Here is a 15,721-nt window from a genome sequence, read left to right as displayed (position 1 = left end):
TATTGCTGTACATGACCTTTGTTGTATTGCTGTACATGAACTTTGTTGTATTGCTGTGCGTGAACTTTGTTGTATTGCTGTACATGAGATGAGACCCACAGGTGGCGACGGCATACTCGCAGCGCTCTGCTTCTCCACGCGCGCGGCTCACGCGACGTACTTTCTCAACTGCAGCGTCGTTAGCAGCAGATCACACACACAGGTGGGGGGGGGGGGGGGGGAGCTTACATCCAGCGACAAGTACTTGCTAGTCATCTTGGCCTGGTCGCGCATGACGCCAACGAGGGTCTCGCTCTCGTGGAAGAAGCCGGCCTTGAGCGAGATGACAATGAACTGCATACCCGGCCCAGCATGATCCCTCACATAGTTGGCGACCCTCGCCACATTAACATTATCCAGCGCAGCATCCACCTCATCGAGCACGAAAAACGGCGACGGCTGATACGAGTGGATGGCAAACAGCAGCGCGAGCGCGGCAATCGTCTTCTCGCCGCCGCTGAGGTGCTCCATATCCCTAAACCGCTTGAGCGGGGGCATGGCGTGGTACTTGAGTCCCGCGGCGTAGGGCGCGCTGCTGTCCTCCATGTCGAGGTAGGCTTGTCCGCCGAGCGGGAACTGGGGAGACCGCGTGAGTTCCTTGTAGGTGCCGCCAATGGTGTCGGAGATGTGCGTAAACGCCTTCATGAACAGGTCGTGGCGGCGCTGTTTGACGTCTTCAAAGGCTTTCTTCGCCGCGAGCGCGCGCTTGCGCGTCGCTGCAAACTCGGTGTCGATGGCGGCGAGGCGGGCTTCGGTCGAGGCGAGGCGGTCGCCGGCGCGCATGTTGGGCGTCGCCTTGGAAATGTCCGTCTCGAGGCGGGTGATGGTGTCGGTGAGGCGGGATTCGGTGGCGCGCAGCGCCGCCAGGAGCGCGGATTGGGCGGCGCCGCCGTCGTCGGCCGGCTCGTCGTGCTCGAGCAGCTCGAGCAGCTCGGTCCTGAGCTCGTCGTCGAGCTCGTCAAAGTCGACGGCGATGCCGTAGTCGTCAATCTCGGGCTGGTGGATCTGCGTGCCGTCCGGGTCGTCGTCCACGTCCATGGTGTCTGCGCCTGGGCGGGCGAGGTCCGTCATGGGGAGCGAGGTGAGCGGGCTCGAGTGCGAGGCGAGGGGGATCTTGATCTCGTTCACTCTGCACTCCTTGAGCGTGTTGTAGCGGTTCGTCGCGCTGGCTTTGATCTTGGCCTCTTCGCTGTCGACGGCGCGGAGCACGTGCTTGACCTTTTCGTTGCGGTGGTCGAGAGTGCGGCGGGCCTCCCGGACTGCGAGGGCGCGCTCTGTCAGCTTCGCCTCGAGAGACTCGCGCTTCTCCTGGAGCTCCTCCAGCTCGGCTTGCAGCACGTCCATGGAGCTCTGCAGCTCTTGTTGCTTGTCCTGCTGCTCGGCGAGCTGCTCGTCGATGCGCCTGATCTTCTCCTCGGCGGCCGAGAGACGGTCCTCGAGACCGCGGAGCGAGGCCTCGAGCTGCTTCAGGAGGAAGGAGAGCTTGCTGCGCTGACGGGTAAAGTCCAGGCGCTGCTCGGCAGCCTCCTGCTGGACGGTGCCCTGCTGGTCTTCGTAGTCTCGTATCGACGCGTAGCCGAGTCTCTGGCAAAAGGCAGCAAAGATGCCGTCGGTGACTTGGTTGACAGAGTCCTGGAAGCCCTTCAGCTCGTCCTCGCTGTTTCGCAGCCGCTGCGTCTGCTGATCAAAGTTGGGCCGCACACCCCTGAGCTCGCTCTCGTGGTGGGCGAGCTCCTTCCTCAGACTGTCAATGTTGCGAGCAAGAGCGTTGGCCTCGTCCTGTGCGCGTCCGACTTGGTCGGTCAGGTCGAGCAGCTCGGCCTCAATGGTCTGCTCTTGTTGCCGTGAGCTCTCGAGCTTGGGCAGATTGGCAAGCTCCTTCTGCAGTGAGTCGACGCGGTCGCGAAGCGTCTGGTAGGACTTGTCGTCCCACGACTGTTCGCCCCCGTCGTCGTCGCGGTCAAGCTCACCACCCGTCTGGGTGCCGCCCTTGCTGATGACGCGGCCGTCGAGGGTAACGGCCTTTGCTTGCACGCGGCGCTCGTATCTCAGCTCCTTGGCGATCTTCTCGGTGTCGCAGACCATGGTGCTGCCGCACGCTGCCGTCATTGCGCGCTCGTGCTTTGGCTCGTAGTTGATGCAGTCAATGGCCAAGCGCATGCCCTTGTGGGTGCCCTTCAGCTGCGGGTCGACGGCCTTGATCTGGATCGAGTCGAGCGGGTCAAAGGACATGATGCCGATGCGCTCCTGCTTCAGGTATGCGATGCACTCCTTTGCCGTGGCCTCGGTGTCGACAATGACCGTCTCCATCTGCGGACCAAAGACTCGGCCCAAAGCCTTGCGGAACTTGGCCTGCTTTGCGGAGAAGAGATCTCGGTACCGGCCATGGACCTTTTCGGCGCCCAGCCGCACGCGCAGTCGGTCAATGGCCTTGCGGGCCTCCTGCTGTTTGCGCGACTCGCGCCTGCTGCCTTCGACGATGCTGAGCTGTGTGGCCGACTCCTGCAGCATCTGGTTCTTCTCTTGGTAGGCCAGCTCCAGCTGTCGGCGGTCGGAGCGCAGCCTGTCGAGCTCCTTCTGCTTTGCACTCCTGGCAGCCTCGAGCTCCTTGATCTGCGACTTGTGCGCCTTCTGGTCATCCTGGAGACGGGTGAGGTGGGCGGCCAGTCGCTCGACGGCTTTTTCGTGGGTGCCGACGCTCTGCTGTAGGTTCCTGACGTGGTCGCGGTCCGTGTCGACTTCGCGCTTCAGGCGGTCAATCTGCATCTGGTCGGCGTGGGTGCGCTTGACGACGTCGCCGCGCAGCCGGTTGTACTCTTCGAGATCTTGCCGGGACAGCTCGCGGCCCTGTGTTTGAGAGGCAGCTCTGAAGTCGTCTTCCCACTTCTTCTCCGCCCTCTGCACGAGATGGAGATCCTTGTTGACCTTTTGCACGTGCTGGGCTTCCGCGTCGCGCTTCTTCGCGAGGCCGGCGAGCACGGCTTCGTTCTTCTGGCGCTGGTTGTCGAGGAGGCGGATCGTCTCCTGGACGGGGGCGAGCTCGTTTGCCGTGTCTTCCATCTGCTTCTCCTTGTCCTTGATGGTGCGGTCCGTCTTGGCCAGGTCGCGCCTGACCTTGGCCTCGGCCTGCCTCTCGTGCTCGTGCCTGGTGTGGTACTTGTCGACGCTGCGCTTGTGCTCCTTTAGCTCTTCCTGGTGCGACGCGATCCGGTGGCGCGACTTGTCCATGGTCTGCTGGTACAGGTACAGCTTCCACAGCGTCTTGGTGACGACGACTTGGTCGCGCTCGGCGAGCTTGCGCTCGTACTCGTCGGCCTCGGCCTTTTGCTCCTGGTACGTCTTGAGCTCGCCGTTAATGGCGCGGCGCTCGTGCAGGAACTTTGCATTGTCCTCGGTCGCAGCCTCCGCCTCCGCCTTGAGCCTGTCGTAGTCGGGCTTGTGCTCGAGCGAGCCCGAGATGCGCTCGACCTGCTCGGTGAGCTTGTCGGGGGCCATGGTCGCAATCTTCTCGACGTCGCCCTGGAAGACCAAGAAGTTCCTGGCCTTGACCAGGATGCTGTGCTCCTCCAGCGCCGCGTTGTACTCGTTGGCGCTGACGTGGCGCCGGTTGATGCGGTACTCGCTGGCGCCGGAGGCCGTGATGGAGCGCTGCCACTCGTGCTCCTGGTCGGCATCGTCTTCGTAGACGGCCTTGACCCAGGCCGTCTGGGGGTTGTCCGTCTGGTGGTTGTCCGTCTGATGGTTGTCGGTCCGGGCGTTGTCCGCCTGGGTGTCGGCGTTCGAGTCGGCGTTGGAGTCGGCGTTGGAGTCGGCGTTGGAGTCGGCGGTGGCTGTGGCGGTGCCGTCGGCGTTGATGGTGGCGTCGCGGATGAGGCGGCCGCGGTAGACCAGGTCCTGCAGCTTGTCGGAGCGCAGCTGGGACGAGCGCACGCCCAGCACAAAGGAGATGGCGTCCATGCTGTTGGACTTGCCGGAGCCATTGGGGCCGATGATCGAGGTGAAGTACGAGTCGGCGAACAGCAGCGTGTGGCGTCCACGGTAGGACTTGAAGTCTGCGCGGGTCAGCGAGTGTGCATGCAAGCCGTGGCGCGCGGGGGCCTCGTACTGTAGACCTCGAGGCGCACGAGCTTCCCCATGATGGCGGCCGGATTGCGCGAGAGCTGGGCAGCCGGGCGCTGGGTGAATTGCGGTGGCAGCCGGGCGCTGGGTGGATTGTGGTGGCAGCTGTCGCGGGGCGGTCCAGCGCGTCGTCGGAGCTCGAGTGCGCGTCGGAGCTCGAGTGCGCGTCGGAGCTCGAGTGCGCGTCGGAGCTCGAGTGCGCGTCGGAGCTCGAGTGCGCGTCGTCGGAGCTCGAGTTCGCGTCTGTGTACTTGGTACGCGTCTCGCAGCGCGCAGGCGGCCCGCCGTAGCTAGCGCACAGCAGATGCACGACCCGAGCGCAGCAGGGCTCCACAGTGACATAACAGGGCCTGCCTGGCGTCTGTGAGCTGGCCGTCAACTCCCACCTTGTTGTCTGGCAGCCGTGGACGCGTCTTTGCTGCGACTGTCCACCGCTCTCCCGCCTCTCGGACGCTCTGCCGCCGTCTCTCGGACTTGCTGCCGCTGTCTCTCGGACGCTCTGCCACCTCGACCCAGCCTGTCTCCGTGATCCCCACGCACACCGCCGCATCGCCGCACCGCCGCACCGCCGCTGCTACAGTATATCGCTTGCCAATCACCAGCTCGCATCCTCGCACGATCCCACTCCTCGACCGCTCACACACACTCTCTCTCCCCCCCTCTCTCTGCGCAACAACCACGTCCCGACCTGCCCCGCCCCGCACCGCACCGCACCGCCGTGTCATGCGAACAGGCGCGTCGTCTTCGTCGCGATAGAGTCTGACCATCTACCGTACGCGCTCTCCCCGTGAAACCGTCGCGGCTCCCTGCCGCCATGGGCTTCGGCCGCAGACAACCACTGACACACTGGCTGCAGCCTCTCCTCCGCGCCCCTCGCACCGTCTGTCGCATCGCCTCTCGCGCCGCCTCTCGCGCCGCCTCTCGCACCGCCGCGCCGCCTCTCGCACCGCCGCGCCGCCCCTCGCACCGCCGCGCTGCGCCGCCTCTCGCCCCGACATCGTCCCCTCGCACCTGCCCGCCATGGCCTCCCACGACCCCCGGCCCAGCTCGGAGCCGCCAGCACCCACGTCGACGCCCGGCCTGTCGCGCTCCAACTCGGTCTCCAACAGCTCATACCACGATGACTCGGAAGACGACACGGCCTTCTTCCCGCCCGTCGAGCGCCTGACCGTGTTCGACTTCATCGAGAACATGGCCCTCACCGAGCGGTTCGACAAGCTGCAGGCCTCCATCTCCTCCCAGACCGCTAGGCTCAAGAGCCAGGCCAAGGGCCGCGGCATCACCCGAGACCGCGTCGTCGACGAGTGGCGCAGGCGCGTGCCCACCGAGGGCGAGCAGCTCGAGCGCTACAAGAGGCGCGTGCGCAAGTCGGTCGACCGTCTCAACGCTCGCTTCAACGACTCTCTGACCGTGACCGCACGCGAAAAGGCCTCCTTCATCGCCGCCGTCCTGAACATCTTCGTCTCGGGCTACCTCGTTGGCCTGCATCCCGACTACTTTCCCCACTGGTACACGGCCCAGCTCCTCTGGTTCATGCCCATCCGCTACCACACCTACCACAAGAAGGGCTACCACTACTTCCTGGCCGACCTGTGCTACTTTGTCAACATCCTCGCCGTCCTCAGCATCTGGGTCTTCCCCCAGTCGAAGCGCCTGTTCATCTCCACGTACTGCCTGATCATGGGCAACAACGCCATCGCCATCATCATGTGGCGCAACTCGCTCGTCTTCCACTCCATGGACAAGGTCGTCAGGTGCGTCCCTCCACCCTGCCTGCGAACATGGCAGCCGATACTGACCGCCACAGTCTCTTCATCCACATCATGCCCTGCGTCACGCTCCACTGCATCGTGCACCTCCTCGCGCCCGACTTGCAGAAGGAGCACTACCCAGCCATCTACGCCATCCGCCACTCGGTCCCCTCGGACCCGCACCACTACACCCTCCCGCAGATGATGCTCTGGGCCACCATCCCCTACGCCGTCTGGCAGCTGACCTACCACTTTCTCATCACCGTGCGCCGCCGCGACAAGATTGCCGCCGGCCGCCCCACCAGCTTCACCTGGCTGCGCAAGTCGTACGCAAAGACGTGGATCGGCAAGTTTGTCCTCTCGCTCCCGGCCTTTCTGCAGGAGCCTGCCTTTATGGCCATCCAGTACTCGTACGCCGTCCTCACCATGCTGCCCGCCCCGCTGTGGTTCTGGTACCGCTGGGCCAGCGGCGGCTTCCTGACCGTCGTCTTCATCTGGAGCGTCTACAACGGCGCCACCTTTTACATTGACGTCTTTGGCAACCAGTTCAAGAAGGAGCTCGACGCCCTCAAGGCTGACATTGCAAAGTGGCAGGCGAGCCCCGACGCTGGCCTCACGCCCTACACGTCCTTTGAGGCCGGTGCTGAGAAGCAGCTGGGCTACATTCCTCTCGACGGCAGCACCGCCGTGAAGCCTGCTGCCGAGGCTGAGAAGCAGCTGGGCTGCATTGCTCCGCTGGAGGGCAGCACCGCCGTGAAGCCTGCCGACGGCGCCGCCGAGAAGCGCAAGTAGAATTGTACGCATTGTACGGCATTTGTTTATCCATTTTATCCATTTTATTCCATTCGCAGTACCGCGCTTCTCTCGCTTCCCTCGCTTCCTCGCTTCCCTCGCTTCCTACATGTACCCTTTCCTCGCCATCCACCATGTCATGGTTTGCGAATCATCTCACAGCAGGCGTTCTCATCTTCTCCACCGTCTCTTCCCTCGGGCGCCAATCTAACTACTCGCCGTCCCCCCTCAGACACCAGTCTAACTGCTCGCCGTCCCCCCTCAGACACCAGTCTAACTGCTCGCCGTCCCCCCTCAGACACCAGTCTAACTACTCGCAGTCCCCCCCTCAAAACACCAATCTAACTACTCGCCGTCCCCCCCCCCCTCAGACCAATCTCATCCCAGCCTCTTCTCCCGGATGCCCCACGCACAGACTGCACTGCCCGTGACAAGCACCACGCTCACGCCCAGCGCCGCCCTGGTCGCCTGTCCATAGCACTCGCGCACCACACCCTGCAGATGCGGCTCCAGCCCCCGATAGTACGCGAGCCCAGCGCGCACCCGCTCCGCCACCTCATCCGCATCACTGTGCCCGCTGAGCGCTGCCCGCAGCCCAGACCGCAGCGTCTGGTTGAAGGCTGTCGCGCACATGGACACGCCGAACACGGACCCCAGCGACCGGAACAGGTAGCTGCATGCCGTTGCGACGGCCTGGTCGGCGTGCTCTGCGTTGGCAACTGCGGTTTGTTAGCTGCGTGGCATACAGAAAGGGCGAGGGGGAGGGGACGGACTGAGCCCGATCAGTGTGGTCGTCACGCCGATGCCGTTGGAGAAGCCGCAGATGCATGTCCCCACGACCATGAGGGGGAGGTTGCGCACCAGCGTGCCGGCGAAGAGCAGGATGAGCGAGAGGCCGATGGTCAGGTTCGAGTAGGCGACGACGGTGATCCAGTAGTACTTTGCCGTGCGCTTCATGTAAACACCGCCGACCAGCGACCCGCTGACGCCTGAGACGATGGAGGGCATGAGCAGCAGCCCGGCTTGCGACGCGCCGTACCCGTACGTGACCTGCCAGTACAGCGGGATGAAGAAGATGGCCGCCAGCCAGCCGCTGAACGAGAAGAAGTTGCACAGGTAGCACGCGACCAGCGACCGGTCCAGGATGATGTGGCCAGGCGCAAAAGGGTGCTTGGCCACGTACTTCTCAACCAGCACAAAGACGGCGAACAGCGGCGTGCTGCACAGCCCCGCGATAGCCAGCGGCTTGCTCCAGCCCTCGTTGGACCCGCGGTCGAGGCCCACGAGCAGCCCGAAGATGGCCAGGATCAGGACCAGCGCGCCCAGGAAGTCGATGCGCGCCAGCTTCTGCTTCCAGTGCGCCGCCTCCTGCTTCGGCAGCTGCAGCGCCACGCCCACGGCGACCACCGCCACCAGACACAGCGGTCCCTGTGCCATGAACGACCACCTCCATCCAATCGTTTCCGCCAGCAGGCCGCCCAGCGGCGCGCCTGCTGCCGCTCCACTCGCGTACACCAGGTTGATGTAGCCCTGCCACGTCCCCCTATCCCTCAAGCTCACAACATCAGACAGCAAGATACTGACACACACGGTCATGCCACCGCCCCCAATCCCCGCGAATGCCCTGGCAGCGATCAACTCGCCAATGGTGCGCGCGAACCCGCACGCCACGCACCCGATGCCAAAGACCACGTACCCGAACAGCAGGCACTCCTTGCGCCCAAACACGTCGCTCAGCCTGCCGTACAGCGGCTGGCACGCGGTGAGCGTGAGAAAGTACGCCGTCGCTATCCAGCTCGTCGCCGACAGAGCGCCGAGATCCGTTCCGATGATGCCGTACGTCGAGACGATCAGCGTCTGGTCCGCTGCTGAGAGGAATACCTGTGTGCGTCAGACGCTGCCTCGACTTGTCTTGGACGAGACGCGCGCTTGGGGCGGCTGAGTGGCTAGGGATGGCTTACGCCGATGGCAATGGCGGGAAATATCCACTTCAGTCGCGCCCGCACCATGGGTAGGCCTTGCGCCTTGCTTAGCTCCCCGTTGCGCGCATGTTGCTCAATGTCTCCCGGGTCACTGTTGGGTTCGATCGAGGGCAACGAGGCGTCCTCGGGTCCGCCGGGTGCGCTTCCGTCTCCAGCGTCGACTGCCGCGCCCTGGGGCGCTCCGAGGAGAGGCGAGGTCTCTGTTGGCTCGGGGCGAGGAGTGTCTGGCGCCATGGCAGGTCGCGTCTTGTGGGCTTGTTTTGTGAAGCTTGTCTTGCGAAGCTTGTCTTGTGAAGCTTGTCTTGTGAAGCTTGTCTTGCGAAGCTTGTCTTGCGAAGCTTGTCTTGTAGACGCTCACAGAAAATAAAGCCTAAATGTCCTTCTCCACAGTTAGATATCTCACCCGAAAAGGCTCCACAGTACCGGCGTATTCGCTCTCCAATCAACTTTGTTAGGCAGGTGCTCTCAGAACCACGGTGCATCAACCGCCCATACGTCGTCCCGGAGATGTTCGATGGCCTCGCACACTTCTCAACGTTCCCCGTCTTGAAAACTGCTCGACCACGGACCGACAGCGATTGATGAAATTAGATAAAAGCCCCCGGGAATGTCATATCTGCTCAAGCACCCGAGGTGAGGCGTGATTGCAAGGGTTCTCAGGGCCGGGATTTCGTCATTCGCTACCTACCGCTTATCTCCTATCTCCGGACCCACGCTGAACCGCGACGAACCCACGCTGAGCCGCGACAAACTCCCCGCTCAACGTGTCGAGAAACGGTCGCGCGAGAGAGTAATGCAGCGTGGCGTGCTCGGCGCGATGTGTCGACTAGTCTAGATGGAACGGGCAGGGACGCAGATGTTCCTTGGGTCGAAGGCGGGTGGCTGCATGCATGCTACAACTGTGAGTGAGCATCGAGTCTCGTGCTCAAGTCAGCTCGTGTCTTGAATGCTCGACGGAACCAAGAGTAGTGAACGAGTAGGTACGCGAAGATTCGACCCGCTTCCGTCGCTACATTCGAACGCACCATGAATACACGCGTGACATATAGTACAAACAAAAGCACAGCTCACGCGGCCCTGGCCACAGCCACCACCGGGTGCCGTCTCTGATACTGCTCCTCCTCCTCCTCATCGTCTCCGGCCTCATAGTACAGCTCGTCGTCGTCCATGTCGGCGTACCCAAACACGCTGCGGTATAAGCGCTCGCCCAACCCCTTCTTCTGCGCCATGGCCAGCACCATGACAATCGGCAGGTGCCACACGCTCGCCCAAAACAGGCCGCGCGCGCTGCCCCTGTGCCCGTCGAACTTCCAGAACTCCCACGCCTTGTACGCCATCCAGCCGTTCACCACCGAGCTCGTCGCGATGTACGACATGTCCGTGATGCCCGCCAGACTCAGTCCGATGCACACGGGGAACATGAGCAGCGCGTAGCGCAGCGCGACGCGGCCGTTCTGCCGCGGGTTGACCCACGCCAGCATCCTGTAGCCGGCGTTCTTGTACTCGTCGCGGATCGACCACGAGAGCGAGTTGAAGTGCGGAAACTGCCACGCGAACAGCAGCGCTGCGGCCAGCCAGCCGCCCACGCTGCCCTCGCCGAAGAGCAGCTCCTCCCACGTCCCGTCGTGCGCGTACTGCGACGCAGCGGCCGTCCAGCCCATCAGCGGTGGCAAGCCGCCGACGACGGCGCCGACCCACGTGTTCAGCACGGAGATGCGTTTCAGCGGCGTGTAGATGCCGGCGTAGAGGACGATGTTGGAGAAACCGAGGAAGGCGGTGGTGGGATTGACGCCGAAGAGGAGCGCGCCTGTGCCAGCGACGCCGCACGCGACGGCAAACACTACGGCGCCGCGCGTCGAAATGAGCTTCCGCACCAGCGGCCGGTTGCGTGTCCGCGACATCTGGGCGTCGAATTTAGGCTCCATCAGCATGTTGAAGGCGTTTGCGCTCGCCGAGCACAGCGCCGTCCCGGTGGTCAGGAAGAGCAGTGTGAGGGCGCTGAGGCTCGGCGTCGCGGTCGCGGCGGTGCTGAGCAGCTGCGGTACAGGATACAGGCTGTATGTGGCGGTGGCTGTGAGGACGACGAGGAAGGAGAGGCGCGGCTTCGAGAGCGAGAGATATGTGAAGAACAGCCGCTTCAGGTTCGTCTGGGAGGCAGCGCGGTCGGCGAGGCGCGCCGAGGCGTCGAGGGGGATCGGGTAGGCTTCGGTGCCTTCTGGGACGGGCGGTGGTGGGTCTTGGGCGGCGACTTCTTTGGCGCGCTTCCGCCGCCGGTGCGGCAACACGTCGTCTGGTGTTGTGGATGCGGTGGATGCGGTGGATGCATGTGGCGGTGCTGTCTCGGCGCCGCTGCTCTTGCCGGCTGCAATCGAGCTCTGCAGCGCCCTCCTCGGCTGCCAGAATGTCTCTCTCAGCAGCGAGTTCTTGCCAAAGAAGTCCTTGTTGACCGGGTTCCTGCTCTTCCCGACAGCGACCGCGCCGGATCTACGTGGTGGAGTGGTCGAGAAGGCCTGTCGCAGAGGCAGCGGTGTCCGAGCCAGCGTCCGCCAGCACTGCAGACATACTGTGTTCGCATCGCGGCCGGCAATAGAGCGTGGCAGCCCCGATCGGAGGCTCATGGCGGCATGTGGGAGCGTTGCGGAGTGGTCGTCATGTCGTGGTACTTTTCGAGATGCGGCTGCTCTTCGGCCAAGCCCAGAACGCCGAGGCCGCAGATGCATCGTCCAGTTGAGTTGAGATGATTATCAAATAGCCACCCAGGAGGAACAATGCAGTGAAAAACTATGCTTGTGATTCTAGTAGACCGCATGGGCTATTATACATCTAAGCAGGCTGGGAAAGTGGCCCTCTGACCTCCCACGCCCGAGATCAATGCAGACAACCGCCCGCCTTCAAGAAGGATACTACAATCCACCCTCCATCATCATCTACTCGCTGTCGTTCGGGTTTGTGTCTGACTCGTACTCGAAGTCCCCAGGTAGTGATGCCTCCTCGTCGCCCTCGTCGATCAGGTTGTCCGTGGTCGGCTCAGATGTCTCCGTCTCCTCGACACCTGCAGGAGCCTGTTCGCTGGACGACCCTGTAGCTCCAGGCGCAGGTGCTGGCGCCGCCTTCTTGACCTTGAGCTCGAGGAGCTCCTTGGGCTCCGAAGGCCTGGTGTCTGTAAGAAGGATTACTCCAAGAGTTGGCTGTGCATGGGTCAGTAAACGGTGCTTGAAACATGGAAGTGTCTGACATACCTTCTTGACTGGAATGAAGCGGTCCCCAGGGAATGTAATGTGCTTCACCTGGGGTGGCAGGACACGCGACATGTTCTCCAGCTCGTAGCCAACCTTCTCTTTTTCAACCTTCTTCTTGGGTGACTCTGCCGCGGCGCCCTCGGCCTTCTCATCATCCTTCTTGTCCTCGTCAACCTCCATCTTGTCATCGTCAGCGGGCTTGGGCGTGACAGGTGTGTCGACATCCATGCTTTCCCTACGGCGCTGACGCTCCTTGACCATCCTTCGGCGCTTGTCTTGCGCCGTTGTCGACAAGACAGCTGTCTTGACCTTCTCTGGCGCCTCCTCTGTCTTGACTTCGGTCTCGGGTGGGTAGTCGAACATGCTTGGCCGTGTGTTGCTATGGAACTGGAAAGATGGGATCTGGAGGTCCTGGTCGACACCAATAATGGCCGTCGGTGTAAAGCTGAGCGACAGGAAATGGGTGAGAGGGAACCAGTACCAGTACTGTGTGAAGACGGCCATGCCGACGATGGCAGCCATGTTGAGGTTGCCCGTCGGTGTCTGCAGGCCGATGGTGCAGTTGCGGCCACCAGCATCGATGATACCAAGGGCAAGCGCACAGCCCATCTTGGCCATTGCATCCTCATGGCGATCGCCGATGATCTTGGTAAGCTGCTTCCTGATCGATGCAACCTTGGGGTTCATGGCCTCGTTCTGCTGTACCATGATCATGGCAAGCGAGATTAAAGCACCCTGGCGCACGAAGTCGGTCGAGTCCTTCATCATGGGCTCCAACAGATCAACTGCTTCAGGAAGTCCGGTACCAGCACAGGCGATTCCCAGAGCCATGGTAGCTCCGTAGCGGACGTGTGGGTTGTATGACTCGGAGAGCAGCTCGACCATGCGGGGAACGCTGCCTGGCTTCCGAAAGAGCACGAAACCCAAGCTCATAACTGCGACGCGACGTACGTCATCGCTGACATCGCTGACAGCAACGTGCAATAACCTGCGGACAGCCTTATTGCTACCTGTGCCGCAGTACGCCAGAGCAATCGTCATGATACCTCCATAACGCAAAGTCGGGTCTGGGTCGTCGAGCAGGCCGTTGATCAGCTCGTCGGCAGCTTCCTGACGGGCGTACATGATGAGCGCCATGCCCATGGCCAGACCGCGAACAATCTTCTCGTGCTGTGTGTCGTGTGCGTACTGGATCATGTCCTCAAGAGCCTTGATGCTGCCTGTTCCAAGCATGACAAGACCCATCGAGAGGCCGACAGCCTCACCGTTGACAGCAGAATCCGAGTACAGAACCGTCTTGAACGCATCGAAGATCTCCTCAGATCCGGTAGCCATACCAGCGACACCAACACCAAGCGCACCACCGTGCTGGATGACCTCCTCTTGAGCTTCCTTGAATTGCTTGACGAGGTAGTCCAAAACATTGCCGCCGTGGTTGGCATAGATGAGACCAAGGGCGTACAGAGACCCACCCTGCTCGTAGTGAGAGCCGGATGAGACGCTGTCCTTTGGCAGATACGGGTCCAGCAACTTCTGACCCTGTGTAATGTTACCGCGGTGGATGACACCGAGAGCAGCAGTCGCTGAGAACTTTGACCAGTTGACTGCCTTACCCAACCAATCCAGGTTCTCGCGGAAGAATGTGTCGTTTGTCGTACCGGCGTTCATGAACGCGTTTGCGAAAGTAACGCTGCTGTGGAAGATCGAGCTTCGCGCCTCGAGACTGTCACGGATCTTGTTCAGAACGGACTTGTCGGTGTGGTTATTCCTGTAGAGAAACTCGAGGTTGAGCTCGATGCTCTTTGTCCCACGAAGGATCGAGCGCACGGAGCTGTAGGCCTTGCCATGATCGCTGCCAGACTTCTTCGAGACATTGCTTGTGTCTGCGTCTGCAAGTAGGGAGTCGGACTCCTTCGCTTCGGATGCGTCCCCGTTGGCAGACTCTGACTCCTCCTCGTCCTCGGGCAAGTCTGCCATGATCTTCGCAAGGAACTCCTGGGTGCCGTTCTCATACAGGTCAAAGGAGATCTGGTACGCAGTCGCCAGCGACTTGTCATCGCCCTGCTCCACTAACTGTCGGACAAGCTTCGAGGCAAGCGAGTGCTGGTCGAGGTAAGTGACGCACTTGGCGATCGAGAAGTAGTCGGGGTTAGGGATCTCGTTGTCGTTGAGCAAGTCGAGGATGAGACGGAGGATCTGTGGGGCGTTAGCTGATTGCCGCGAGCTTTCCAACACTTGACATACTTCGTTCCTGAGACCACGCTCCTGTACGACATTCATACAGATGTCGAGAACATAGTCCATCAACTCCTCACTCTTGCTGGGAGCGCCTGTCGCAGCCTTCTTGTTTGCCTTCTTCTTCTCGTCCTGGCTGGCGCGGAGAATCGAAGCGCGCATAACGTCCAGATTCCGCGCCTCGATCGCAATACCAACAACCTGCTTGTAGTTGCCGGTCTCATAGCAGCTCTCGAATATCCGTCTTATTGTTGCTTGCAGATTCTTCTGGACGTTCCTCTGCAGGATCATGGGCGAGGGATGCGATCCAGCTACACCAGCATTGCCACCACCTGGAGTTGTGGGGTCGAACGTGTTCGAGTCCTCGCGGGAAAGCAGCGACTTCGAGGGCAGCGCGGATTGCGAGAAGGGTGTGATCGGCGAGGCCAAGCTAGCGGAAGTGCTGGCAGCACCTGCAGAGCTTGCGGGAAACGCTGTGCTCAGCTGCGGGGGCGCCTGGTTTGCTTTGCTGACTGGGGTGGGTGGGTTGTGGAGAGCGGACATGGCGATGTATGTGTCGACGCATTTCGCTGGAACGAGCAAGTTAGCCGCTGTAGCTCCAATACCTGGAGGACTTCGCTATTCCAAGTCTATCATGTAGCGTTTGGAGCTAGGCCCCATTTTGGACTGTTTGTGCCTGCTTACCTAGTATTGTCTCCTCGAATTCACCAGCCTTGTGGATGTCCAGGAGTTTGCCAGCACCCAGCGCGAAGACCATGCTCTCATTGTACTCTTGCAGCTGGTAGTAGACCTTCGCTGCTACAAGCGCGGCGAGTTCTCGCTCGGGGAACGACTCATCTTCGTAGAGCGCCTCACTATGACGCACACGTTAGCAGCTGGTAGTGCAGTAGATGCTGCGGGCGAACAGCCTGGGTTCGAGAGTGCTTACATCTGACTGACGGAGCCCGCGACTTCTGGCCACAGCAGGTCGATCTGATCATTCAACTGATGCAGAGCGAATGACCGCAGAGCTGGGTCGGGCTCTGAGAGGAATCCAACGACGCCGGCTGCAGACGTGAGGCCAACCATGGTGAGAGAATTTGGCTGATGGCAGTTGTAGTTGTGGAGCTGAGGCTGTCCCCGCGGTGTGGTGGCAGGTGTACTGATTGCAGAAGCAAGTGGAAGGCGATGGAGCTATGTGGCGCCTGCGAGGGTTGCGGCGGTCAAAGAAGACACTGGGGCGATGCAGCTCAGACGGCGTCGTTTGTGCTGCGCGGTGAAGGAAAGACGGGAAAGAGAAGTGTCGTGGGTGATGGGTTGGCGTTAGCCGTCGTGGTGGTGTATTCGATGCTGGACGTGATGGCCGAGCTCAAACACACGGAGGCAAACTAGCGCAATGACCTAATCCCTCCTTCTCACATGCACAACACGCGATAAGCTTCGGCTCTCCAACGTAACACGAACTCTTCACTCTTGATTCAAACGATAATCATCCCCAATGTTCTCAAATGTCTAGGCATGCTCACTGACCGCTCCTGCTTGTGCAGAACTCGTCTTGGCAAGGCATTACTAGGCAGCTGAGTTC

The 15,721-nt window shown here is 61.5% G+C and overlaps 5 protein-coding genes across 5 annotated transcripts; 1 reads left to right on the top strand and 4 right to left on the bottom strand.

Annotated features, from left to right (window-relative positions):
* Positions 1 to 1,024: 1,024 nt before the first annotated feature.
* M421DRAFT_88034 (uncharacterized protein) lies at positions 1,025 to 4,500 on the bottom strand (the record flags this gene model as incomplete). The annotated part of the gene is made up of 2 exons (XM_033597623.1): positions 1,025 to 1,228; positions 1,258 to 4,500. 2 exons carry the CDS (start codon positions 4,498 to 4,500, stop codon positions 1,025 to 1,027), a joined length of 3,447 nt encoding a protein of 1,148 aa, XP_033454226.1.
* A 401-nt stretch (positions 4,501 to 4,901) lies between these two features.
* Positions 4,902 to 7,025, top strand: M421DRAFT_109867 (uncharacterized protein). The gene is made up of 4 exons (XM_033587181.1): positions 4,902 to 4,930; positions 5,015 to 5,912; positions 5,966 to 6,939; positions 7,007 to 7,025. The coding sequence occupies exons 2-3, from the start codon at positions 5,179 to 5,181 to the stop codon at positions 6,699 to 6,701; spliced, it is 1,470 nt and encodes a 489-aa protein (XP_033454225.1). The 5' UTR covers positions 4,902 to 4,930; positions 5,015 to 5,178; the 3' UTR covers positions 6,702 to 6,939; positions 7,007 to 7,025.
* A 30-nt stretch (positions 7,026 to 7,055) lies between these two features.
* M421DRAFT_415029 (MFS general substrate transporter) lies at positions 7,056 to 9,333 on the bottom strand. The gene is made up of 2 exons (XM_033590543.1): positions 8,663 to 9,333; positions 7,056 to 8,582 (listed from the first exon to the last, which is right to left on the bottom strand). The coding sequence occupies exons 1-2, from the start codon at positions 8,915 to 8,917 to the stop codon at positions 7,431 to 7,433; spliced, it is 1,407 nt and encodes a 468-aa protein (XP_033454224.1). The 5' UTR covers positions 8,918 to 9,333; the 3' UTR covers positions 7,056 to 7,430.
* Positions 9,334 to 9,750: 417 nt separating this feature from the next.
* M421DRAFT_51031 (protoheme IX farnesyltransferase mitochondrial precursor) lies at positions 9,751 to 11,301 on the bottom strand (the record flags this gene model as incomplete). The annotated part of the gene is made up of 1 exon (XM_033594888.1): positions 9,751 to 11,301. The coding sequence occupies one exon, from the start codon at positions 11,299 to 11,301 to the stop codon at positions 9,751 to 9,753; it is 1,551 nt and encodes a 516-aa protein (XP_033454223.1).
* A 105-nt stretch (positions 11,302 to 11,406) lies between these two features.
* On the bottom strand, positions 11,407 to 15,464 carry M421DRAFT_415027 (26S proteasome regulatory subunit rpn2). The gene is made up of 5 exons (XM_033590542.1): positions 15,086 to 15,464; positions 14,842 to 15,011; positions 14,167 to 14,726; positions 11,923 to 14,118; positions 11,407 to 11,871 (listed from the first exon to the last, which is right to left on the bottom strand). The coding sequence occupies exons 1-5, from the start codon at positions 15,223 to 15,225 to the stop codon at positions 11,611 to 11,613; spliced, it is 3,327 nt and encodes a 1,108-aa protein (XP_033454222.1). The 5' UTR covers positions 15,226 to 15,464; the 3' UTR covers positions 11,407 to 11,610.
* Between the last annotated feature and the right edge of the window lie 257 nt (positions 15,465 to 15,721).

The sequence above is a fragment of the Didymella exigua genome (genome assembly GCF_010094145.1).
Source record: "Didymella exigua CBS 183.55 unplaced genomic scaffold M421scaffold_1, whole genome shotgun sequence".
Classification (NCBI taxonomy): Eukaryota; Fungi; Ascomycota; class Dothideomycetes; order Pleosporales; family Didymellaceae; genus Didymella; species Didymella exigua.
Note: the sequence above shows the minus strand (reverse complement) of the source record. Positions and strands in the feature narration are given on the sequence as shown.

Coding starts and splice junctions, on each gene's coding strand:
- M421DRAFT_109867 (XM_033587181.1), top strand. CDS start 5,179: ATGGCCTCCCACGACCCCCGGCCCAGCTCGGAGCCGCCAGCACCCACG. Junction 5,913..5,965: donor TCCATGGACAAGGTCGTCAG/GTGCGTCCCTCC, acceptor TGACCGCCACAG/TCTCTTCATCCACATCATGC.
- M421DRAFT_415029 (XM_033590543.1), bottom strand. CDS start 8,917: ATGGCGCCAGACACTCCTCGCCCCGAGCCAACAGAGACCTCGCCTCTC. Junction 8,583..8,662: donor TTCCCGCCATTGCCATCGGC/GTAAGCCATCCC, acceptor TGACGCACACAG/GTATTCCTCTCAGCAGCGGA.
- M421DRAFT_415027 (XM_033590542.1), bottom strand. CDS start 15,225: ATGGTTGGCCTCACGTCTGCAGCCGGCGTCGTTGGATTCCTCTCAGAG. Junction 15,012..15,085: donor GCGGGCTCCGTCAGTCAGAT/GTAAGCACTCTC, acceptor TGTGCGTCATAG/TGAGGCGCTCTACGAAGATG. Junction 14,727..14,841: donor ATTCGAGGAGACAATACTAG/GTAAGCAGGCAC, acceptor TGCTCGTTCCAG/CGAAATGCGTCGACACATAC.